The 25,616-nt window shown below is 40.2% G+C and overlaps 2 protein-coding genes and 1 long non-coding RNA gene across 4 annotated transcripts in view; 1 reads left to right on the top strand and 2 right to left on the bottom strand.

The window, feature by feature from the left end:
- Window positions 1-3,561: 3,561 nt before the first annotated feature.
- LOC142830470 (general transcription factor II-I repeat domain-containing protein 2A-like) lies at window positions 3,562-5,515 on the bottom strand. The gene has a single exon (XM_075935625.1). It carries the CDS (start codon window positions 4,897-4,899, stop codon window positions 3,562-3,564), a length of 1,338 nt encoding a protein of 445 aa, XP_075791740.1. The 5' UTR covers window positions 4,900-5,515.
- A 480-nt stretch (window positions 5,516-5,995) lies between these two features.
- LOC142830383 (uncharacterized) lies at window positions 5,996-20,672 on the top strand. The gene is made up of 3 exons (XR_012905579.1): window positions 5,996-6,339; window positions 18,661-18,792; window positions 20,359-20,672. It is a non-coding gene; the product is annotated as an uncharacterized LOC142830383 (long non-coding RNA).
- Window positions 10,010-25,616, bottom strand: part of BICC1 (BicC family RNA binding protein 1) — a 241,577-nt gene continuing 225,970 nt past the window's right edge. For both annotated transcript variants that reach the window (XM_075934848.1, XM_075934849.1), the window contains 4 exons: window positions 24,806-24,962; window positions 16,348-16,508; window positions 14,963-15,062; window positions 10,010-12,764 (listed from right to left, as the gene is read on the bottom strand). In XM_075934848.1, the coding sequence (XP_075790963.1) occupies window positions 12,634-12,764; window positions 14,963-15,062; window positions 16,348-16,508; window positions 24,806-24,962 (549 nt within the window). In that variant the 3' untranslated portion in view covers window positions 10,010-12,633. The remainder of the gene's footprint in view (window positions 12,765-14,962; window positions 15,063-16,347; window positions 16,509-24,805; window positions 24,963-25,616) is intronic.

The raw sequence follows: 25,616 nt of genomic DNA, 5'->3' as shown, positions 1-25,616 counted from the left end.
GGGATAAGCCCCAACCCCACACCCTGGCTGGAGCAGAGCAGGGTAAGCCCCGAGGGGATGGGTCTGGTTGCAAAGTGGGTGAGTGGACAATGAGGTCCCACCTGTGGCTAAACTCCTGTTCCCAACACAGAATTTTTGTTTAAAATTAATCATGTGGGTAAATTCATACACACACTTCACAGGAAGGGATTTCCATTTTCTGCTCAGCAGAATACAACAACAGCTTTGATTGTATCAATATTTCACTGTGCTCTCCAATGACTATTGATTACACTTAATACCCATTTCACTGAACAATCTGTAGCAAATTCTATTTGGAACAGTAATATGCATTGAATAAACTTTTTTTAGTTATAAAAAACAAAGATTCTGACTATTAAATGAATAACTGGGATCTTTCAGGTACCCCAAAAGGAAGATTTGGATATAGCATGAAACACTGAAACTTATGATCAATTTTTAATTAAAATATCGACCAAAAAAACATTCATGTCAAAACAGTATATGTTTTTCTTAGAATAAAGTAGTTGTATGAGAATCAGGGTCTTTTCCACCTAACTCCAGCTCCCAGTCCCGTCCCCCAAATATGTACCAGTTCCGACTTACATACAAATTCAACTTAAAAGCAAACCTATAGTCCCTATCTTGTACGTAACCCGGGGACTGCCTGTATATAAAAAGCCTGTCTACACAGGTGCCAATTATCAGAGGCACCATACATAAAATAAAAGTTAAGCACAAAACCTTAAAATAATATTTTCAAATTATGGAAAACATAAAGGAAATGTATATAGTTTGAGGTCCTTGTGCACAGTGAACTTTGAACACTAAGCATCTATACAACTGTTCAAAATTTAATAGCCAGAAGCTTGGCAAGAAAATATATCAGATGAAAAGTACATTATAGAACAAATCCTGGTGCCACTGAAGCATATGGCAAAACTCCCAAAAACTTCAGAGGGGAAAAGACTTGATCCAAATTGCACATGTGAAAGATCTCCCTAATGTACATCTAAAGAAATTAAGAGTTTGTCTATACAGGGTCTCTCGGGAAAATAAATCAAATTATCTAAGGCTAGGTCTAGACTCTGACGTTTTTGCAGAAAAAGCTACACAAAATGCGCTCTGCATTTTGCTTAGCTTTTTCCACTTTTTTTTTCGGAAGACTGGGTCAAATGGCAGAACAGCCTCCTCTTTCGGCAGAGCCCTTATGCCTCATGAAACCATAAGCAGAAGAGCAAACTTGGACGTGGTGGAGTTTTTGCAAGCTATCTCTGGTATCCCGCAAAAAAAATGTAGTTTAGATAATAGCCTTATGTGTCATTTGGAAGTTTAACAGTAGTAAACCTATATGGGACACACTCATTCAGAAGTGAAGTGGCCTTAATTTTATTTAACCATAACTGATTCACTTGGATAAAGTTGGTTTTGATTTTGAATTCACTTCAAATTCATACAGTTAAATTGGATTAATTTTCCAGAGCAGCCCCATGTAGAAAAACAAATGATGTACTTCCCCTTAAACACATTTACTGTACATCAATGCAGGATTAGTGCGACCACTTATAGTAGCATCAATTATTAAATCCATGAATGATTGGTGAATATTCATTACCTAAAAAATACAATAGCATTATGCCAATAGGTGCATACCTAAGAAAACATAATAAGAATGGTCAAATTAGGTCAGATTAGTCCATTTATCCCAGTGTTCTGTCTCCAAAAAGTAGCCAATGTCAGGTGCTTCAGAGGGAAGGAACAGAACAGATAATCCAGATGGATCCGAGTGACCTATCCCATTGCCCATTCCCAGTTTCTAGCAAACAGAGCCTGCAGACACTTCAGAGCATGGTTTTGAATCCTTGCAAATCTTGGCTAATAGCCATTGATGGATCTATGCTCCAAGAAACTATCTGGTTCTTTCTGGGCCCTGCTATAGTCTTGGCTTTCACAACATTGTCTGGCAAAGTGTTCCATAGGTTGACAGCGTGTTGTGTAAAGAAATACTTCCTTTTTATTTTAAACCCACTGCCTATTAATTTCATTGGGTGACCCCTAATTCTTGTGTAATAAAGAGTAAACACATTCGTATTAATTTTCTCCACACTAGTCATAATTCTATAGACTTCTATCATACCTCTTCTTAGTAGTCTTTTTTCCAAACTGAAAAGTCCCAGTTTTATTAATCTCTCCCCATATAGAAGCTGGTAATTTTTGTTGCCCTTTTTTGTATCTTTCCATCTTCCATTATCTTTTGGGAGATGGAGTAACCAGATTTACATTCAGTACTCAAGATATGGACATAGCATGGATTTATGGCGAGGCAATATGATATTTTTGTCTTATCTGTCCATTTGCTAATGATTTCCAACATTGCTTGCTTGCCTCCTACTGCACATTAAGTAGATGTTTTCAGAGATCTGTCCACTGTAAGATCTATCTTGAATGGTAACAGCTAATTGTGTACTCTGGTTGTGGTAACCAATACAGCAGTACACAGATAATCCAAGAAGTTTTTGGAAAATGTTGGGGATAACTTCCTAGTACAAGTGCTGAAGAAACCAAACAGCGATCATGTGCAGCTTGATGTGCTGCTCAAACACAGGCAGGAATTAGTAGGGGAAGTAGATTTGGGTGGCAACCTGGGCAGCAGTGATCATGAGATGGTTGACTGCAGGATTCTGACCAAAGGAAGGAAGGGGAGCAGCAAAATACATACCTTGGACTTCAGAAAGGTAGGTTTTGACTTTCTCAGGGAACTGATGGGCAGGATCCCCTAGGATGCTAACATGAGGGAGATAGGAGTCTAGGAGAGCAGGCTGTATTTTAAAGAAGTTTTTTGAACACACAAGAACAAACCATTCCAATGAGCAGTAAGAAAGGCAAATAAATTAGGCAACCAACTTGGCTTAGCAGTGAAATCCTTGGTGAGCCTAAACACAAAAAGGAAGCATATAAGAAGTGGAAACTTGGACAAGTGACATGGGAGGAGTATAAATATAGGTTCTACAGCAGTGGTCCCCAACCTTTTTGTGTCCAATAGCACATTCATGTTTTCCGAAGAGTGTGGCGGGCGCCAACAATTTTTCAAGGCTTATTTTGTATTTGTACATTAAATAATACGGAAAACATAATATTTAATATTACATAATATATGAATCCATAAGATAAAGGTAATTTTACATGTAAAAGGTATTAATTAAATTATTCGGCCATTACTCTTTCACCGTACCATGTGAATTTGCTCTTTGTTATCTACCTGTAAGAGAAATTAAAGAATTTTTACAAAATAAATATCATAAACAGTTTTTATCTTATTTAAAAAAAGTAAAACATTGTTGAACTGTTGGTCCAGATATATTTATTATTCTTACTTTAACATAGATAGCCAGTTATGGTTAATTAAAAAATATTCTCTGTATTGTCACTTGTATCTGGCTTTCAATAAACAAACAAATATGAAAAACAGTTAAACACAAATTAATCATACGCGCTCATCAGCACCTAATGGAAAATAGTGAAAAAAAAACCACGGTAATTTATGTGGTTTTTCTAATAAAGTCAGTGTGATTTTTGGCACTGCATTTCTTCAGCCCATTTTTCGTAGTTGGGTAAGTAGGATGATATTCCTGTTCGTAAGCAATCATCAAGATGAGCATCTGTAAGCCTAGATCTATACTTTGATTTTATGAAGTTCATTGTTGAAAACAGAACTTCGCATAGATAAGTAGAACCAAAATAAGATTTTATTTTGTATGCTACATTTTTTAAGGCAGGAAACTTTTTTTGGTCAACCAGATTCCAAAACTTTTCATCTGTTGCACAGGATTTTAGAACAATATCATTTTGAAGGTCCAAAATCTCCAGTTCCACTTCTTCTGTTCTTACTTGAATGAGACTCGCAATTGATGTAGCCATGTCTGTTACCTCTATTTGGGAAGTAAACGGATTCACAAGAAAGGCAACTACAGGCTCAATGATGGTGAAATGTTGAAATCTCTTTTCAAATTGTTCCAGAAGTGTTTGAATATGGATAACAAATGGTGATGGGTTAAAATCACTGTCACATACCATTTTCTTCATGCTTGGGAAATGTACAAGAGACTTTGTCTTCATATGTGACATCCACAAGATCAGTTTTGCTTTGAATGATTTTACAGAACCTATCATTTGAGCCACATGTTTGTCTTTTCCCTGGAGCTCAAGATTTAAAATGTTCAATTTGTCAGTTATGTCAGCAAGAAAAGCCAAGTCCATTAACCAGCTGGAGTCTTCTAGTTGCTCGAAGTTCTGATTTGTGGACTTCAGAAATTCTTTGATCTCTTCAAGAAGGCTTAAAAAACGTGCAAGAACTTTACCTTTGCTCAGCCATCGTACTTCTGCATGCAAGATAAGATCAGATTGTTTATCATCAATATCTTCCAACAGGGCCTTAAAAAGTCGGTGTTGCAAAGGTTTCGCTCGAATAGAGTTAATTATTTTAATAACGACATTCATGACATGTTGAAAAGAAAGAACTTTGATGCACAAAGCTTCTTGGTGGATAATGCAATGATAAGACATAAATTTTGGAAAGGATTCATCCTTCTTGCAGAGTGCAATGAATCCATTGGTGCAGCCCATCATTGCTGGTGCCCCATCAGTGGTGATCGCAGACAGCTTGTGTAGTGGCATACTAATTGATGTTGCGTATGATTTGAATAAATTATAGATGTCCTCACCCTTTGTTCGCCCTTTCATAGGCAATACTTTTAGTAACTCTTCTTTTATGGTGAAGTCACTAAATACCATCCTCACCATAACTGCCAACTGCGCTGTATCTGATATATCTGTCGACTCATCGAACTGCAGTGAAAACCAGTCACATATTTCCAAGTCATCCTTTAGCTGAGTTTGCATGTTGCTTGAAATTGCATGTATCCTCCTCGTAACCGTGTTGTCTGATAACTGCAAGTCTTGTATTGCTGACGAAATCTCATGCTTGTTAGAAAATCCTTGAAACAGGCAATCAGCACCAGTCAAAAATGCTTCCTTCAACAATTCTCCATCTTGAAAGGGTTTTTTCTTCTTTGCGAGCAGATGAGCAATTTTAAAGGAAGCAATAGTAGCACTTTTAGACTTTACTACTTGTCTAGTGAAAACAGATTGCTGGGCAGATAGAAGAAAATTAATCAACTCAAATCAAACCTTTCTCAATTCAGATTTAGGTGGATGGCTAATGTCAAAAGAGCTGTGATTAGTTTGGAAATGGCGTTCAACATTATGTTTTTTTGGCGCTGCAACAGTACCACCGCACAATAAGCAAACACATTTCCCTTTATTGTCAATAAAACAATAGGTTTCTTTCCACTCTGCGTTGAAATAATATGTACGCTGTCTTTTATTTGAACCACTCATTTTGGGCAAAATGTTATAAAAATAATAAATCGCAAAGCACGATAAAACAGCAGTATCAGTAAGGGGCAGATGAAAGTTTTGCAGGGCCAGGGCATCACAGTTTCACGGGCTCCCCTTTGGAGAAAAATTAGAAAAAAGGCGTCAAATGTGAAATTGAAGGCTATTTTCATATTAAATGTGAATTGGGTACATTTGATAGAAACTTAATTTAGTTGGATAATTTTTATTTTAATTATATTGTAATTCATTTTTAAAAAATCTGCATTAATAAAAAGGGGGGGGATGTCCAAATGCTGAGCAAAAAAAAGCACCCTCTCCCCCCCCCCCAAAAAAAAATCATGGCACCTTTAAATCTCACACTCCCTTCCACATGGCAGGGGAAGAATGTCCCAAGTGGCTTTCCAGATGAGAAACTGAAAATACCAGGTATTTTACTGGTGGGGAGGGAGTCAGGCCAGGGATTTGGATTACACTTGAGGGCAGGGGATTGGGGTGCAGGGTCTGGGAGGAGAGTTCTGTGGGTAAATTGTCAGAGTGGGAGTAGCTGGGGGGCTGGACACTTACCAGCCAGATACACGCTTCTCTCCTGTTTCTTCCAGAGGAGCTGCCTGGCCATGTGCTTGGGGATTGGTAGGTTCCCGCAGCTGCCATTATCCAGGTCCGGCCAATGGGCTTGTGCGGGGGGGGGCGGAAGCGGCCATGAGGGTCCATCCCCTGCCGGCTCGCAGCTCCTGCACCACAAAGGGCCCCGCCACGGCTGTTTTGTAGGTGAGGGGAGGGGGACTGTTGCTGCCTCACGGCCGGACTGGGGTTTGCTCCAGCTGCTGAAGCACCTGCGCGGACTGCCTGCTGTGGTGGGGGCAGGGCTCGAGCCTCCGAAGCGCCGCGTCGGACCCTCTTGTGAGCCCCAGGCTGCTGACGCTGCTTTAAACAGGGGTGAATGTGCGTAATTTTAAAATGCTGGCGCGGGCGCACATAAATGCCCCCGCGGGCGCCATGGCGCCCGCGGGCACCATGTTGGGGACCACGGTTCTACAGGCATGTTAGCAATAAGAGGGTGGTCAGGGAAGGAGGAGGATCTTACTGGATGAGGGAGGTAACCTAGTGAGATGTGGGAAAAACTGAAGCACTTAATGCTTTTTTTGTCTCTCTCTTCACAGACAAGATCAGCTCCCAGACTGCTGCCATAGGCAGCACAGTATGGGAAGGAGGTGGGAAAATCTTGGTGGGGACAGAACAGGTTAAGAAGTATTTAGAAAAGCTGGACTAACATAAATCCATGGGGATGGATCTAATGCATCCAAGGGTGCTGAGGGAGTTGGCTGATGTGATTGCAGAACCATTGGCCATTATATTTGAAAACTCAAAGTGATCGGGGGAGGTTCTGGAGGATAGGAAAAAGGAAATGTAGTGCCCATTTTTAAAAGGGGGAAGAAAGACAATCTAGAGAACTACAGACCTCACCTCAGTGCCCAGAAAAATCAAGTAGGGGATCCTCTAGGAATCCATTTTGAAGCACTTGGAAAAGAGGAAAGTGATCGGGAATAGTCAACATGGATTCACCAAGGGCAAGTCATGCCCAACCAACCTGATTGCCTTCTATGGCAAGGTACCTGGCTCTGTGGATATGGGGAAGGTGGTGGACATGATATACTTTGACTTTAGCAAAGCTTTTGATACAGTTTTCCACAGTATTCTTGCCAGCAATTTAAGGAAGTATGGATTGGATAAATGGATTGTAAGGTGGATAGAAAAGCTGGTTAGCTTGTCGGGCTCAATGAGTAGAGATCAGCAGTTTGACATCTGGTTGGCAGTTGGCTTCAAGTAGAGTGCCCCAAGGGTCGATTCTAGGGCTGGTTTTGTTCAACATCTTTATTAATGACCTGGATAAGGGTATGGGCTCATACCCTCAGCAAGTTTGTGGATGACACTAAGCTTGGGGGAAGAGGTAGACATGCTGGAGGGTAGGGGTAGGGTTCAGAATGAGTTGGACAAATTGGAGGATTGGGCCAAAAGAAATCTGATGAGGTTCAAATAGCACAAGAGTCCTGCACTTGGAATGGAACAATCCCAAGTTGTTACAGGCTGGGGTCTGAATGGCTCTGCAGCAGTTTGGCAGAAAATGATCTGGGGATTACAGTGGATGAGAAGTTAGATATGAGTCAAGAGAGTGTCCTTGTATCCAAGAAGGCAAATGGTATATTAGGATGCATTAGAAGGAACACTGCCAGCAGATCTAGGGAAGCAATTATTCCCCTTTATTCAGCACTGGTGAGGCCACATCTGGAGTATTACATTCAATTCTGCACGACCACCACCCCTCCCCGTTACAAAAAGGATGTGGTCGTACTGGAGAAAGTCCAGCGGAGGACAACAAAAATTAGAGGGCTGGAGCACGTCTTATGAGGCGAGGATGAGGGATTTGGGCCTATTTAGTCTACAAAAGAAAAGAGTGGGGGGGGGGGGGGCATTTGCTATTGGCCTTTAGCTACCGGAAGAGAGGTTCCAAAGAGGATGGAGAGAGTGACAAATAATCATTGTATCTCAATAGTGACAAATGATAGTATGAAGAGCAATGGTCTCAGGCTGTAGTGGGGGAGGTCTTTGATTCTAACCCCCTGCTAAAAGCAGGACCAATCCCAACTAAATCATCCCAGCCAGGGCTTTGTGAGGCTGGGAGTTAAAAACCTCTAGGGATGGAAATTCCACCACCTCCGTAGGTAACCCATTCCAGTGCATCACCTCCCTGCTAGGGAAATAGTCTTTCATAATATCCAGCCTAGACCTCCCCCACTGTAATTTGAGACCATTGCTCCTCATTCATCATCTGCTACCACTGAGAACAGCCTCTCTCCATCTATTTTAGAAACCCCTTTCAGGTGTGCAGAAGATTCTGAACTACTAGCAACCCAAAGTGGGGTTTCATTCTGTAGATGAAGTTGGTTTTTATACATAGATTATTAAAATATATCAAAAATAATATTACCGTAATGCTGTTAATGTGTTCCATATGGCTAATTTCTCTTAATATAATTAAACAATTCAAAAGACGAGCAACCATAGTCAGGATAACAGCATAGTCAGTCATCTTTTCCATGCTAGTCAAATCTGAGTCAGGGTTTAGATGCATACTGCAGAAGAAGGCTATATTCCTCAGTCTGCAAGCCAGAAAGCTTGAGAGAGATACAATGATTATGTTTAGTGTCCCAAATAAACAATGATTACGCTGTTTACTAGGCCCATGTCCTGTCTTTTCTCCATTGTCAGGGATAGTACAAGGGCTACAATGCAGAAAATAAACAGTCCTGGTGACGAGACCTAAAATTGTTGGTGCCTGAAACTAAAACTATGACTCACATTAACTACGGAGAAGCCATTGCAACCTACTAGGAACCGGACTGGAGATAACCCAATTCAGTTTCACAGTACTAATTACACAGATTGTAGTGTACAGACCCCTCTCCCATGCTTTATGAAATGGACTTGTGGACATGAACATACATGAATCAAAGTGCATTGAACAAATTATTTCATGTAACCCATCAGTCGTCATGTCACGATCTGCTGGTTCTGTTTATCTTATTTTGATGTAGGTATCATGTGTGTTTGTAAAATTAGACATATAGAGTGGGGAACACTTTGTGGATTTTAAATGTGTGAATGAGAGACATGGAGAGTGTTACCCTGGATGTCTTGGTGAACCACTGTTAAACTATCTCTTTTGTCCTTAAGTCTGATCAGGGATTGGTAGGGAGTGGCCTCAATTCCTTAACAAAAAGAATAGGGAAAGCAGAGGCCTTGGTATTTTGGCTGGGCTGCACCTGAAGAAAGGAGCTGAAGATTCCAGGGTGGGGAGACAGCCCTGGTTTGGAGGAGCAGCTGAAAAAGAGGTTTTAGGGTGAGTTTGAGTAAATTTGTACTGAGGCTTCAGTGTAGAATTAGCCAGGCGTTTTGTTTGTAATCTACTTTGTTCTGCCTGTTCTCATTTATTATCACTTGAATCCTACTACTTCTACTTAATAAAATCACTTTTATTTTCTATCAAACCCAGTGTAAGTAATTGTTACCGTGGGTGGGTAGGGTGGGAACCAATGTGCACATTCCCCCTTTCATTGCTCAAGGAGGCTTACTCTTATCTAATTCTTTGGGGTTTGATCCCATCTGGGGAATGGTGTCCCAGGAAGCTGAGCCCTATACTGTACTCTCCTTTGACCTGAAGTGGTTCAGTGTCTGTACTGCTTCTCGGTGGGGGCAGGGACCTCAGCTTGGGGCCTTGGCTGGGGGAGACCAGTGGAGCTGGCCCAGCAGGACTAGGCGGTGAGGAGCCCCAGAGAGAGGGAAGGTGAGTGGCAGTGGCCGTGTCAGCGTCCCAGGAGCCACCCCTATGACCGTACCCCCTCACAAGTACAGTCCTCAAAAGGATTCAGAATTAGTAGCAGAAGCCACTATTTATAATATAAAACAAGTTCTGGAACAATCAGTTATAGCTAATACAGTGGGGAAATACAAAAAGCAACTTATATTCCAATATAAGGAGAATAGCTTTTGTGTTTCCTTAACATGCAAGCACATCTAGATCTAAATAAAAATAATTTAAACTTACCAAGCAGAATACAGAGGGTTATATAAATTTATTTTTTCCATTTAACAAATGATTAGTTTTGAAAAAAATCCCATTTTTAATATTTTTAATTCCATATTTCATTTAAAAAAATCACTAAAAGGACAACCCACAAAAATACAATCTGTATCTGCTCTATATTTACAGATAACTGGTCACTATTAAGGCACAGATTTAAAACTAACATTTTAATCTAGCAATTCAAATATTTTGTGCATAACATAACACTGACAACACTGTATATTGCATTGTCATATTCCCTCCATGGAATTTAAAGAAGTGAGAAAAATGTTTTCCAGTGTGTGTTTTTTGTGTGCAGCCCCACTAAAAATAATGTTATTACAGGGAAATTCTTCACTTTGGTCTAGATGATATATGCACTGCTCAGCAAAAGACCACATCAACTTAATATTGTAAGACTTTCAGCTTTCTAATATAATACTGTAAAAATGCTTGTTACATATTTATGAAAAAAATGAAATCATATGACATGGAGTTTTTGCAGAAGCAAAGTGTTTAAACTTAAAATATTAATGTAGGCAAAGACTATAATAATATCTAAGTGGATCTGATAACATTTAATCTAATTTTAAATGTAAACAATCAAGTTTATAGAAGCCTTGATTTTCAAACCTAGGTCTTGCTCAACTTTAAACAAATAAGTAACCTCGTGTCAATGTGACTACTCACAAATATAAAAATAAGCAGAAGAGTAATTATTTCCATAGTTGTTTGATGAATTCAATCATGCCTGAATTACACATCACGTATCTGATATGTTCATAGACTTTGGGCATTTGAATGTATAATTTTGTTGCTTATAGCTTTGTGCTTGCAAACTGCATTGTCCTGCAATATTAAATACGGAGAGTTTGCTGCTATTTTATTTGCAGCGAAAGTTATTCCACTATACACCATTAAGTGGATATGGCTGAACCCCATACTGAGCAGTTAATTTTTGCTAATTGCAACAAGTCATTCTATTACTGCTTCATCGTCTATGTCTTCAAAGCAATTACCGCTTAACAATTCCCTTTTATGTGCAAATTTCTCAAACTGAGTTTTTCCTCATCTTACATGTATCCACAGAAAGTGTCGAAACTATTTCTTACCCCATTTTTGCATAAAAACCAACTACTGTAAATGATTATTCTAATGATTTCTGTTAAGAGCCCCTGACAGTGGTTTGTGTCCATCTTAAAAGCCTTGTACACTGAACATAAGTAACACTGTACAAGTCACAATATTTCTTTGGGGAATTCTTTTCAACAAATTAATGTTTGGAAACTTCATATTTCATTGCAGAAAAAGAGGCACTTAATCATTTCCTTCATTATATGAGAACCCTTCATCAAACCACAACAGAACACCCGAAAAGACACAGAAATAATATTCCAGATTTTTTGGACTTTCACAGTATGAGAATTCAATAGTTAGCGCTAGTCATTTATAACATGGACTCTTTGTTGACTATAACTTCTTTACCAGAAATAGTTCATCTTGGACTTTTAAGCACTTTCATAGCTGACGATCACAAATCTATATTAAACAAAAGTGATTATATTACAGCTGTTGCTTAATTGCTGCATGCATAGTCATGTAAGTAATATGCTTAACATAATACATGGCAACAGTGCTGTCTTGTCAAATTAGATTAGTTGTCTGTTTAATCAAACTGGTGGCCCAGAACTCTAGTTTGATGAATGCCTTTCATTTTCTACCATAAATTAGTAGTAGATCTCAGTTTAAACTGATGTATATTGTAGGTGTACAGAGTCTAAAAATAAAAGTTGTATATAAATAATACATGTCCTTTAGTGGCAGTATACTAAAATAGTCCTTTGCTTTGAAAGAACCATTAAAATCAGTTTTAGCATTATTGGTAGCAGTTAAATATGAAGACTGCAAAGGCTTAATATTGCAAGTTCAATTTTGGTCTTTCATTGAATCTGCTACAGTGAACTAGTTTCATAGTAAGCACCGCTAGGCTGCTTCATAAAAGGATAATAGGATTTGTCCACTTGCAAGCGGTTTGATTTTGGAACATGTTTGCATAAGCATTGATTCCTAATACCATTATAGAGAGGAGATTTGATTATTGCAGATCACCTGACAAAATTTGATTAGTGCCAATATAATATTTTGTATGGAACTGAAAGAAAATAATAATTTCCCACAGGATAAGAAAACAGAACATGTAAAGTGCAGAAAGACCTCAATAATTATTTTAAGCAGTACCAGAAAATTCCACCTTAATAAAGCCAAAAGTTATGCTCTATGGCATTCCAGCTCTTCATTTTCCCTTCATTCAATAAAGTAAAAAATCAGTGCATACAATATAGTTATAGATAATAAAATACTAAACGAAGAACCCTATATTATTCTTATTATTGCAAATGCTGTCCAATCTACAAGAGTAAAACATAATCCACATTTGGTGTTCTGAAAACTGACATACAAGTGTCTTCTTTTTTGGCACAAGTATTTGTGCAGACAAAATGCTTTGGTCCTTAATACTCAAACTCCCAAAGTGCAGAGGGTGGTATGCAGTGAAAGCTGTCCACAGGATTGGCAAGTCCATCTTTACAATCCACTTTGAGAGTCACATTTTAGTGCTACCAGCGACCACTGACACTAGCAATGTCCGAGTGATACTGACGTGGCAGTCTTCCACTAGCTCCACCTTCCAGGAATGAGGCACGTACATTTGATGGATCAAATAGCTTTCTTCGGTTTTTATTCAGTTCTATATGGAAAACAGCAGATTTGGATGTTAATATTGGGAAATGAAGGAGCAACACTATTCTAAATAATGCAATCTCATTACAGGTTGGACTTCCCTGGTCCAGCACCCTCAGGACCTGACTGATCACAGATGAAGGATTTTGCCAGACTAGGGGAGGTGATTTCTAGTCCTTGCCCTGCCCCCGTACCCTGCAATCCTAGCTGAACCACCAGCTCTACCCCACAGTCCAACTGAGCTGTGTGCCATCTCCTGGCCCACCTCCACAGCCCAGCTAAGCCACGTGCCAACTCCCACCCCACCACCCCAGAAACCCAGCTAAGCTGTGTGGCCCAGCTTCCTGGTTCCACTTCCCCCGCAGCCTAGTTGGGCCACGCATCACCCCGCCCTTTGCATTGCTCTGGGATCCTAGACCCCCCTCATCCCTTGCAGTGCGCAGGGATTCTCTGATCCTGGAATATCTGTGGTCCTGCTGGATCATGGATGTTGCCGGACCAGAGAGTTCCAGTTTATAGAGATACAACCTGTATTACATCAGGACTATACCATTGCAAATGGGGAGCCATAACTCTAAATGAAAACTGTAGACATTCATCAAGTTAATCAGAACACCAAGAATGCTGTGAAATTCTATAAAAAATTATGGTTCAGGATACATATAGGAAAATAATTGTCATAATTTGCTGCAGTTCTATATTCAATGATGGTGTCAAGCGAGCGCTTTAATGCAGAGATAGGCCATGTTTATTTCCAGACAGGTGAAGTTTGAAATTAATTCTCCTGAGGGGTTTCTAGGATTAAACAGCATGTCTAAAGAGATAATATTTTGCTGCAATCATTTGTATGCAAATTCTCAGCAAAAAGGAAAAGCCACAGCAAAAATGTAAAAAAAGTGATCCCAGCTGGAGTGCTTAAAAATCCCATGTAAAGCTTGTACATTTTTCACAAAAAGAAACATCATGTGAACATCCCATACTGAGCAGCACTGTGCACATTACATAATCTGAAGCAACAGAGTTTGCTGCATACTAACTATAAATAATTGAAATTGGAAAAGTTTATTTCCCCAAAGCACATTTACTATTTTTAACACATAGCAATGTTTTTATAATAAGGATCTGTTATCCTCCCATACTTAATGGTGTAAGGTCCATCACTGATATAAAGCACTTTTTGTAGTCCCTTGTTATACTTAACAAAAGCTCGATTACAGGTACAATCTTTTCTGACAGTGATTCCATCAGACTTTTGATTAATATGACTGTTCTTATGAAACCATTATTTATTTTTTAGGACATAATTTGAAATATATTCATGAATGACATCAACAAATTTAATAAATGTCATGCTCCATGAAATATTAGATGAAAACTTACAACCTCTGATGGAAAAAGATTTGCTGCAGGATATCTGGAATCTCAAGCATTACTCTATTCAAAATATGAAATAAAATCTTAAGTGATTCCAGCCCCTTGCTCATGTTCATGTTAATCATTGCTATTCTGTTGTGTATCTTCAGAAGTGGTACTTCGATTTTCATTTATTGTATTAAGATTTAAAACAGATTAACTACAGCTACTTGGAAAAAAAATTGGACAAACCATTTTTTTCACCAGAATTTGTCCATTTGTTGAAATGGAAATGTTTCATATAGCTAATTCAGCTGTAGTTCCAACTACCACCAGAATAGGCCTTTTATGCAGGTTTCAATGCATACCTGATTATTTGCCTGGCTCCTTAGCAGCGCAGAAGTCTTGACTCTCAATCTTGCAGCTACTCAGTAGGCCAGGCTCCCAAGATTCCGAGGTTCAGGAGAGTATGCCAGATGAAGTGTCTTGGAATCAGCACCTCCAAGTTCTTTTCCCTTTTGCAGGGAATTTTGAAAATTTTCTTTGAAATCCTTTGCAAAATGGAATTAACCATTCTCTGCACTGCTGTAATTTTAATAGTTCAGTACAGAACTACGTAGCTGGAATCTCACCTGATGTGTGGAACCTATGTGGGTCTTACACTGTCTGAAACTTTCACAGCTGCCTTTTTATATTATGAAGAGTGGCAGATAAGATATTCTTTCTGTGGGCCAGATTTCCATCCTGATACAGTTCCTTTGAGCTCTTCTAATGACAATGCAAACCAAACAACTCAAATGACCAAGAAAAAAACCTACCATTTATTTTTAAATTACAGTGTTATTTATTCACCTGAGATTGCAAGTAGCATTTTCCGTCGGGCACCAAAAGTAGTAATTCCTAGCTCTTTCAAATCTTGATCTGTCAGAGTAAGGAAGGTCTGCAGGTCAATCTATGGAAAAAAGCAAATTAAAATGGTTAATTTCAAATAATGTACAAGCCCACAATCTTTAAGCAACCAGTTACTTCCTGGGTTGAGAATTATTTCTCACAACAATTAACCATGAGTATGGTACTTGTAGCTGCTAAAAACAAAGTGCCCTTAACTTTTTTTCTTTTTCCATTTATTCTACAAACCCATTCTAAAATGCTTAGAACAAGCAACAATTACCAAATTCCAATCAATGACAGTTGAGTTGATTAGAGGGGAAATAGATATCAGAAATGTCATCTATGCAGCAAACTTTACTATACAGATATCTTTTGTTTTATTTGAGGCAAATAAACTAAAAAGTAAAGGTACCATTTTTAAAGACACATGCAAATTATGTTTAGGGCCCTACCAAATTCACAGTCCATTTTGGTAAATTTCAGTTACAGGAATTTAAACATTGTTAAATATCATGATTTCAGCTATTTAAATCTGAAATTTCCCTCTTTTGTAACTTTAGGGATCCTGACCCAAAAAGAGGGGTGTGTGTGTGTGGGTGGGAGAAGGGGGCGGAAGGTTATTGGAGAGGGCATTACAACCTTTAATTTTGTGTTGCTGACTTCAGAGCTGGGCCCTTGCTCAGCAGTTGCCACTTTCTGGCTCCCAGCTCTGAAGGCAGCGCAGATATATGGGTGGCAATATTGCAACCCTCCCTACAATAACCTTTCAACATACTGTTGCCCTCTTTTGGGTAAGGATCCCCAGTTTGAGAAATGTTCATCTCCCCTGTTTACTCTGTTTAGTATAGGGTAAAATAGAAAAGACCAGATTTCATAGCGAAGACCAGAGTTCATTGTCCATGATGTGTTTTATGGCCATGAATTTGGTAAGGGCCTAATTGTGTTGATTAATGATACTTATTTGCACACAAGAGTCTCTTTTCCCAGAGCCAATCATTTATTTATTCATTCGAAGGAAAGTTTATTTCAAACATAATTATTCATATTAATAGCAATATACCACAATTGAATGTGTCCCCCTCTGCTTGAATTCAATGGCATATGCACAAAAGTGTTTAACAACAAACACCATACTGAAGTTTTCTGTTATTCATATGTCAAGATAACTGAATGGAAACATGTACAGTTAGTTTTAATGAAGGAGAATGGTCACTTCTAAATTCAAGAACCGCTTGACAGAATAGTCAGTGAAAATATTGCAGCTAGGAGAGGCTAAATGATTTAATTCAGGGCACACAAAGGACTGTAAAATACACAGCAGAAACAAAAATGCCTCAAAGACTGACCTCTTGTTGTTGGAATACATCAATGTATTTGCCCAAACCGAGCTTACTGAACAACTCAGGGAGATCAGACCCCTTAAACAAACTGTTCAAGTTACAGCCATTGCTTCCTGTCAGCGAGGAAATGCAATCCATGTAATTACTGCTGCTGAGATAATGTTCAGCTGAAAGGCAAAAAGAATGTACAACTGACATTTCATTCTCTTGAAACAACATATTTTAGTTAAATGTTTTAATCACCAAGTTACCTCAAATTCTATTTAGTGGATTGTTCCACCCAGTTGTTTAATAGAATAGCAATCTGTAGAAACCAGCTGAATTGCAATAGAACGTTTCATTAATGAAATTCTAATGGCTATTTTTGGAATACACTCTATTATTATTGATCAGACCATGCAGAGAATGATAAAAGACACAAGAATGTTTTTTAAAGCACAGGCTGCATCTTAATTAACTTTAAAAGAAATGGGGCTCAGGACTTAATAAATGTAAAGGCAGAGAAAAACAGCTCTCTATTTCCTCCCCGCAACTACCCAATGCTGGAGAAGACTAATGAACATGAATCTCCTTCCTACCTCTCCATCCTCTGCATAAATGTAGGCAGCTCCTTTAGCTTTGGTTGGGGATGGAATCCTATGGCAGATTCTGCTAAAGTGTCAGCAAAGGAGCCATGTGATCTAGCAACTATTCCACTTTTTTTGTTCAAATAATAGGTTTGGGAATATCTGGACTATCTGAATAAATATTACATACCCCAAAACTATATTAAAGTCCATTAAAGTTATAAAGTCAAACACTAAAAAATTAGTAAATACCAAAATTAAGGTTGTATAAACTTAATTCAGTTCCCTTTTGTACATGTATTATGATACAGACTTTACATGATAACAAGCCATTATCCCATCTGTACCTCCACTGAGTGCTTAGAATGGTCAGCTTTTCAAAATGTCTTATTTTCCTCATCATTCAGTATGTGTCCCCATGATGTTCAGTTATTTACCACACACCATCCAAATCCTGCACAGAAAAGGTTATTCCCCTCGTGTCGTAACAATGGTTCTCTAAGATGTGTATCTCTGTGGGTGCTCCATTGTAGGTGTAGGGCTGATACTGCCAATTAGAGATTTTTGCAGCAGTGGCTGATTGAGCTGTGCATGTGCCATAGCTGCCTTGTGGTGTTTGCACCTTAACATGTTGAGCATGTGGTCCAATCTTCCTCTGTTCCTCCTCTACCTTCAAGTTGAGGATCTAGACTCTGAAGTAGAGATAGCTAGGCTCACTGATATGTTAGGAATGGGCCCATAGCACTTTGTGAAAGTGTGTTCTGAGATCAATATACCCACCCGACAGGTATCAGCTGGGGGACACTATGTAGGAAGACTGCCATGGCTCGGGTGGAGTGAGGTCTTAGGTTAGTTGGGGAGTGCTTTGTCTCGGAAAGCATAGCACGTATGTATATATGTAGAGATCCACATGGATAGGCACTATGTGGTGATTGCTGATCACTTTGCACATTTTGCTATAGACAAAAATAGTCACTATGATTTGTGAAACAATTTTGTTCTGTATGTAGAATACCACCGCTCGTTGTGCATCTAGATTGTGCAGGATTGCTTTCTACTGGTTTTTGTGAGGTTTTGAATAGAACACTGCTAATTTGTGGGTTGGATGATGTGGAAGGAGATGGTAACTTTCGGTAAGTAAATTCTGTGTGATCATATTATTTTTTCCTTAGTGAATGTGGTATACAGAGGATCAGCTAAGAGTGCTCAGATTTCACTTCTGGCGAGGTTATAGGTACTAGGAATGAGTTCTTCATGGACATGTGTAATAGTGAGCAAATGGCTAGCAGTTTGAAGGGTGCTCAGGTGAGGGCTTTGAGGACATGGTTAGATCATAGAATCCATAGGTCTAGAAGAGACCTCAGGAGGTCATTGAGTCCAACCACCTACCCAAAGCAGGACTAACCCTAAGTAAATCATCCCAGCTAGGGCTGAAGTCCCATGTTGGGGTGGGCTGTCTGACTGAAGCATACAAATTCTGAATGCCTTTTAGGAACCGTCTGGTGAGTGGATGTGCGAAGGCAGAAGAGCCATCAACCTGTATATGGAATGTAGTCATGGCAGCCAAGTGGACCCTTTGTGAGACAAGGGCTAGGCCCGGCAGTTTCAGTTCAAGGATGAGTGGTAGTGGTGTTTCATTCGGATTGAATTGTTTGTCCAACCACCAGACTGAGAACCTCTTCCACTACTGGAGATAAGAATTTCTTGTGGTGGATCGTCTGCTGGTTAAGAAAATTTTACTCTCTCTGAACAGGCTGTTTCTTCATTTTGGAACCACTGAGGAGCCATGCCTTGAGTGAAGCTTCTGCATTCAGCTGTTGTTGTGTGACAGGTAATCCAGACATTGTGGAAGAGTTTGCGGAGGACATAGTGCAAAGCAAGAGAGGTAAGGGAACCGTGTCTGTCTGGGCCATCTCAGGATGATCAGAATAATGCATGCATTGTCTGCGTATTTTGTGGATTACTCAAGGAATCAGTGGCATTGGTGGAAATGCATAGAGCAGCGTTTCATTTTAGGGGATTAGAAGAGTGCCCTCGAGAGATCACTGTGCTCGTCTTGCTCGGGGGGGGGGGGGGGGAGAGAGGTTTGGAGATTTGTAGTTCTTGCGGGAAGCAAAGAGCTCTACTTGTGGCTGCCCCCATTTGTAGAAGATGGTAGGACATGGTGTTGAATTTCCCGCTTACAGTCATCTTAAAAGTAGCAGTTTAATGTGTCTGCCATGGTGTTCTATATTCCTAGCAAATAGAATGCTTTAATAATTATACTGTGGTGGATGCACCAGTTCTGGAGGTGAATAGCCTCTGTACACAGGGAATAAGATTTGGCACTGCCTTGTCTGTTATAAAACATGCATGTCATGTTGTCAGTAAGTAGGTGTATCGTTTTGTTCTATATGGGGGGCAAAAGTGTTAGCATGCCTTGCAGTTCTCGGAGGGTGATGTGTGTGAATGTCCACCTGCCCTGTGTCATGTGTTGTTGGAGATAAATGCCCCTCCTTAGGAGTAATGTGTCTCTTGTGATGTCTACAGATAGGGTTTCCTAGTGAAAGGTAACGCCTGGCAGGATGTTTTCTGGGCCAATCCACCATTGTAGGGAGGAGAACACACTGCTTAGCACTGTGACTCATCTGTTTAGAGTATCTCTTGTGGGTATGTACACTGTCATGAGCTACCTCTATAGGTACCACATGTAGAGTATGGCACATTTGATAATATAATTGGTCACTGCCATGTGTCACAGGATTGGTAGGAGGTCAGTATTGAAATGCGGGGTCTGATTGTCATAATGTTTATAAGCATGACTAGAATGATGAAGCATTGTGGTAGGTGCTTTGGTGTAGGTGGAGTCTAGTAGGGCTTCAATAAACTCTTTGGTGTTGAGTTGGTTCGACAGTCATCTTTTGTTCATTTATCAGAAACCCCAGTCTTTGAAAGAGCTCCCTTGTTTTGTGGACCATGTTTTGTGGACCCTGGAGAGGGAAAGAGAAGGAGGTAGGGTATGAGGAATGGAGTGGAAGGGTATGGCATATTCTGCCCATGCAATTTTCAGTACCCACCGATCTGTTGTTATGGTTGCCCAAGAATGGTAACATAGGCATAAGTGCTGGCCATGAGGTGGTCTCCTCCTTTGTTGATACTGTGAGGTCATGCAGGCCATTGACCAAACCTTGAAAACTGTTGGTTAGATGACAACTGGCCATGAGGTGGTCTCCTCCTTTGTGATCTATGTTTGGATCTCCTAGGTTCAAAATGCCTCTGTTGTTGGCAATGGAAAGTTTGTTCCTTGGGTTTTTGGTAAAGTGTGCAGCATTTAGACTTGGTTGGCAAGTTACATATTCCGAGCATACAAAGGTTGGCATGAGAGTCGTTCACTGCATGAAGGACCATTCCAGTTTTTGCAGAAAACAGCTTATTTCTATCAAAAGACAGGTCCCTTCACCTTGATTTGCAGATCATATTGGAGGACTGGAGCCAGATCCCTGAAAATCAGCACCAAGATGTCATCACCCGTGCATCACTTGAGCAGCTGAATCAGCGATGTCCAGTGTCGACAGAAGTGCTGTGCATGCTACTGTCTGTCCCTCCTATATAACAGGCTTTAGGAAACAGGGGTGTTTCCGTTCTGGGAGATCATCCAGAAGTTCTTCCAGCTTAATGTCATTTGAGTAGGTGTAGTTTGCAATAGTGCTGAGTAGTTAGCTACCCTAAACTGAAGAGTTCGGGAGGCTTCTTCAGATTATGTGCCTTGTTAGGGGTGGAGGCTGGAGCAGGAAACGATGGAGAGCAGTCCGAGGTTTGGCTGGTGACTGGTTGGTGCTGAGGAGTGGGGACTGAAGTCTCAATGAGATCATTATAACTTGCTGGGTGAGGAACTATAGCAGTGCTCATCTGGTTGGAGCTGCATTCCATTCTGTTCAGTGCAGCTAGCGCTGCGTGAGGACAGTGCTGTACTGCTCCATCTGTAGCCGAAGATGGGAGCGCACGTAATGAGGAAGGTTGGGCCATGCAAGAGATATGTGAAGGCATGAACACCATGAGACAGCTATGGCATATGCGTGTCCTATCTGCCCACTGCTGGAAAAATCTCTGATCTATGGCACCAGTGCAACCCAGCACCTAAAATGGAGCACCCACAGGGACACCACTCAAAAAGATGCAGCTTTATTAATTTCTATCCAGGTTTTTCTATGATGGTTTCATCATAGTACATAGGGCTTTACAGACATTACTCCCTCAGATGAGGTAGTTACATTATCCTCACTTTACCCACAGGAAATAGGTAAGGTCAAAAGAGTGAACTAATTGTGTACAGTGGAGTCCGAATTAACCGACACCCGGTAATCCGACACTCCGCTTTATCTGACCCTGCAGTTCCCGGGGACAAAGTCCCCGGGAGCTGCAGGGTCGGACACAGCACAGGCCAGCAGAATGGCCCCACTTGCTGCCCCATCGCTCTCTAGGAGCAGCTCCTGCGGGGGATGTCCCTGGAAAGAGCAGCATCAGCTGTTCCCTTGCTCTCTAGGAGAAGCTGCTGCTGCTCCTGCCTGGAAGCGTCCCGGCAGGAACGGTAGCAGCTGCTCCTAGAGAGCAACAGAACAGCTGATGCTGCTCTGCTGGGGACGCTTCGTCCCGGCAGGAGCGGCATCAGCTGTTCCGTTGCTCTCTACAGTAGAGTCCGTATCATCCGACATATTCGGTAATCCGACCATGTGTCAGTCCCGTTTAGGTTGGATGATAGGGACTCTACTGTATAACCAATTTGAGAAGCATTTCTATATCACAAAATGTTAAATGTTCAAAGCACAGCTCTTATCAACTTTAACTGCTGCAGTGAGCGTTCTGCACTTGTGGAAATCAGAGCAGAGAATGAAAGAGACAAAATGACCACATGCAGAAAATTGGGCAAGCCACCTCACAGAAACCAGAATTTTTATATTGCCACTTTCTCGGTCTCATTTTCTGGCTATCCAACTGGAGACCTCTGAGGTCTGATTTGCAGATGTGCTTACTATTCACAGCTGGAACTAACGAGTGGAGCTGTGTTCTGAAAATAATGTGGAACTACATTGACCACCCATATGGATCTATCAGCAGGCATATCCACAGCTCAGTCTTTTATCACTTGAGTGGATAAGAGTAACAACCTTCTACTGCTTCCTGTTATTTTCTATGTGGGTCTCATGCTAGAGGACAAAGAGAGACACTGCCAATGGCTTTCACAGGTATTTTCTAGATAGCAGAGGAATAAGGAGACTGAACTATTGTGCATAGGCAATATGTTAGTAATTATAGATCTTTCTGCCCAAGTCCTGCAGTCCCTCCCTGGTTCTATTCTATTCTTACTTCCTTATCTATTGCTACTTCCACACCCTGCTCCTATCTATGCCCCCATCACCCGGTTCTTGCTCCCGTGTCCGCTCGCTGCTTCTATCCACCAACTTGGCTCCTGCTCCTATTAAACCTCTATGCTCCTGCCTCTTAGTCTTTCCCTTCCTACAGTTCCTGAGACAGATACCAGTAGTAAAGAATGGCAGGTTGAACAGTTTAAATTTGTCAAAATGATAACCGCTGAAAACAAGGGCCATTAGTACCAGTATTGCTTGTAACCAAAGAGCCAGAGCCATATGATACACACTCTAGCACATAGCAGCACAGCTCAATCAAAGTGTGCAATTCCATCCCTTTGCATTATTATTTTATATGCCATTAATTTCACTGAGTTGTTATATGTGGAAGCCCTACATCCTGGTCTGAGGGCTATTGGTCAGAGTGAAGAGAGTAAGATGAAAAGACGCCCTCAGCAAGACATGCTGCTGCCTCCTGAGGACTTACCTGACTACACAAAGTGGAATTATTTAGCTCTCAGTAAATGTTTGCTTGTTGTTTACTGAACTGTGAATGTATTTTAGAGAAGGTATGTTGGAACCTTAGACTACTTTACTGGATGGGCCCAAGTTTGTGAAGAATTGTACAGTGTGTCCAAATGCTTAAATTCTATTAGTAAAAGTGAAGAATTAAAATTACAATTTCAAGTTTGTATACTCCAAACAGTATAAGCCAGAATACACAGTTGTTGTTTTCTTTTTATCATCTACTGGCCATAAAAAGGTTATGCACCACATGTGGGGAAGAAAGGCAATTTTTTAATCAGAACAAAAGGATATACATTTTCCCAAATGTTTCAGACTCAGAGAAAAAAGCTACTGCTTCTATGGGCTGAACAGTTTTTAGCCTTAATGACTTTGGTCTTATTTCATTTTAAAGTTAAAATTATTTTGATTATGCTAAGACCTCCCTATTAAACAAATGACTTTAAGAGACTAGATGAACTTGATGCTGAAGATAAGTTAAGCTCACTTTACTATGTTCACCATAGAACTACCATATGCAGTTAATACCATATGATTGATTAAGGAATGCCAGGAAAGAACATTTCTTCATTAAGTTAAACTGGAGGTTGCACCTCCCAAAACTGGCACTCTTTGGTCTAGCAACATCCATGGTGAGGCAGGACCACAGAAGTTACTTGACCAAGGATCCTAGGGGCAGGAAGGCTAACAGCGCAGAGTGGGGTTGGAGCCCCCGGCAGCACAGAATTGGGGCCAGAACTGAAGCGGAAGATGGAGCCCCTAGTAGCCCATGATAATGCGGGGCCAGAACCAGAATCCCAGGCAGGCAGGGGCTGGGCCATGGCCGAATTCCCTGGCAGCCTGTGTTAGTGTGGGGCTTAAGCTCCCAGCAGCCCACAAGAGCATGGGCTTGGGGTTGGGGTAGGGGCTGGAGCCTGTGGCAGCCCCACCAGAACTGGAGGCTGGCAGCAGCATAGCAGTAGCTTGGCTGGGGCAGCAGTGAGGGGGCCTGGAGGCGGGGGGGGGGGGGGCAGTTGGGGTGAGAGAGGAGCCAGGAGCATTTAAGGGTGGTGGACTGGAAAGCCAGAAGCAGACTTCTGAACACAGAAGTTCAGCAAACTTCTTCATTCGGAACTAGTCAGGTCCTAAGAGCGCTGGACCAGTGAGGCCCAGCCAGTATTTCATCTAAAAAAGTGCAGTTCTTACTGGATTTATTATCAAATAAACCTGAGATTTAGGCTCCTTCAGCAGTGATTAAGGAAAAACATAACACAAATATAATTAAAATAAAGAACAGCAGATTATTTATGTCCAAATACACCCTCTCGGCAGCAGTGAAACTTATAAATTAAAATCTTCTATTCTCCACTTTCTTGCTCCACCGCTTCCTCCCGCCTGGCCAAAAAACCCCCCCAAAACAAAAACAAAGCTTAATGTTTCCATATGAGACTGAGACCAGTTGCAAACTACATTTGGATGTAAAATAGCTTCCATACAAAACTAATTTAAAATCTGGATTCAAGCAAATAGGTGGCCAAGGTAATCTGCCAGGCTCATCTAATGTACTGGTGAATCCTATTTAAAAATCAAAATATTTATGCATTAAAATTCATCATAGGTTGGTAACTAGAAGAAGTCGTAACTTTAATTAGGTAGACTTGATCAGATTGTTAGTTTTACAATATCTGTGTAATACACTAGAATCATGAGAATCCAAGGATGAGCTCTTAGAGAATTTCACAGAATTTTTGCAGCGAGTAAAAGACCCTAAGATAGTATAACTTTTTTCTAAGCTCTCTACAATGTTACTTAACCTTAGACATTTTACATTTGAATTATTTTAAATGTTATGTAGTATTATACAGATTTTTATTTACTTTGCACTTTTTCAAATATAAAATCTTTAACACAATTAAGTATTTTCAATTCCTCAAAGTAAACCACTTAGTATTATTTTTCAAATTTCAGGACCCCAGGATTAAAGCAAAATGTAATTCTCCAAATCCCATGGATTGTATATCCTCATTAAATATATCAACAGGAAATTACTTGATTTGTTTTGTTTCCTTTTGGGACTGTCAATTGATGAGACAAATTCACTGTGACCTGAAGGACTGATACCATTACGATCTCTCCAGTTATCAGATTCAGTACCACTTCCCAAATGTTCCCGACTGCTGGAACATGAGAGAGACATTGATGAACCCTGCAAGGGACCACAAGGAAATTATTGCAGAAACAGAAATGTTACACTGATTTGTGATTTGACAATTTGTTTCTCTGAAGCAGCTCAGTTAAACACACCAGCTTTTCAATAATTTTAAATATGCTGTTTACAGTTAAATATGAACCAACGAATTATTACAATTTATGCATTTTAGACAGAAACTTCTGTTTCTATGAAAAAGTTTAAGCAAAGTTACCTTTAAAAAAACCAAGCTTCATATAGTGAGACAATTGCTATTTACTGAGAAGCAGTGCTTTAGCACTGTGTTTTCAACCAGAGGTACGAGTACCTTTATGGGGACTTGAGAGAAGTCAACACAACTGAAATTTGGAGAAAACTGAATTTTTGCTTTAAGTTTTATAGCGGTTTATTATTTTTGTACTTTTTACAACCAAAAATTTCATTGCTTGCTTTATAGTAATAGAGATGTAGCCGTGTTAGTCTAGTCTAGCTGAAACAAAAAATAGGACTATGTAGCACTTTAAAGACTAACAAGATGGTTTATTAGGTGATGAGCTTTCGTGGGCCAGACCCACTTCCTCAGATCAAATTGTGGAAGAAAATAGACATGACCATATATACCAAAGGGATACAATAAAAAAAAGTGAACACATATAAAAAGGAGAAATCAAA

Source organism: Pelodiscus sinensis, chromosome 8, assembly GCF_049634645.1.
Source record: "Pelodiscus sinensis isolate JC-2024 chromosome 8, ASM4963464v1, whole genome shotgun sequence".
NCBI lineage: Eukaryota > Metazoa > Chordata > Testudines > Trionychidae > Pelodiscus > Pelodiscus sinensis.
The sequence above is the reverse complement of the archived record's forward strand: the minus strand, read 5'-3'. Positions and strand labels throughout refer to the sequence as shown.

Coding starts and splice junctions, on each gene's coding strand:
- LOC142830470 (XM_075935625.1), bottom strand. CDS start 4,899: ATGCAAACTCAGCTAAAGGATGACTTGGAAATATGTGACTGGTTTTCA.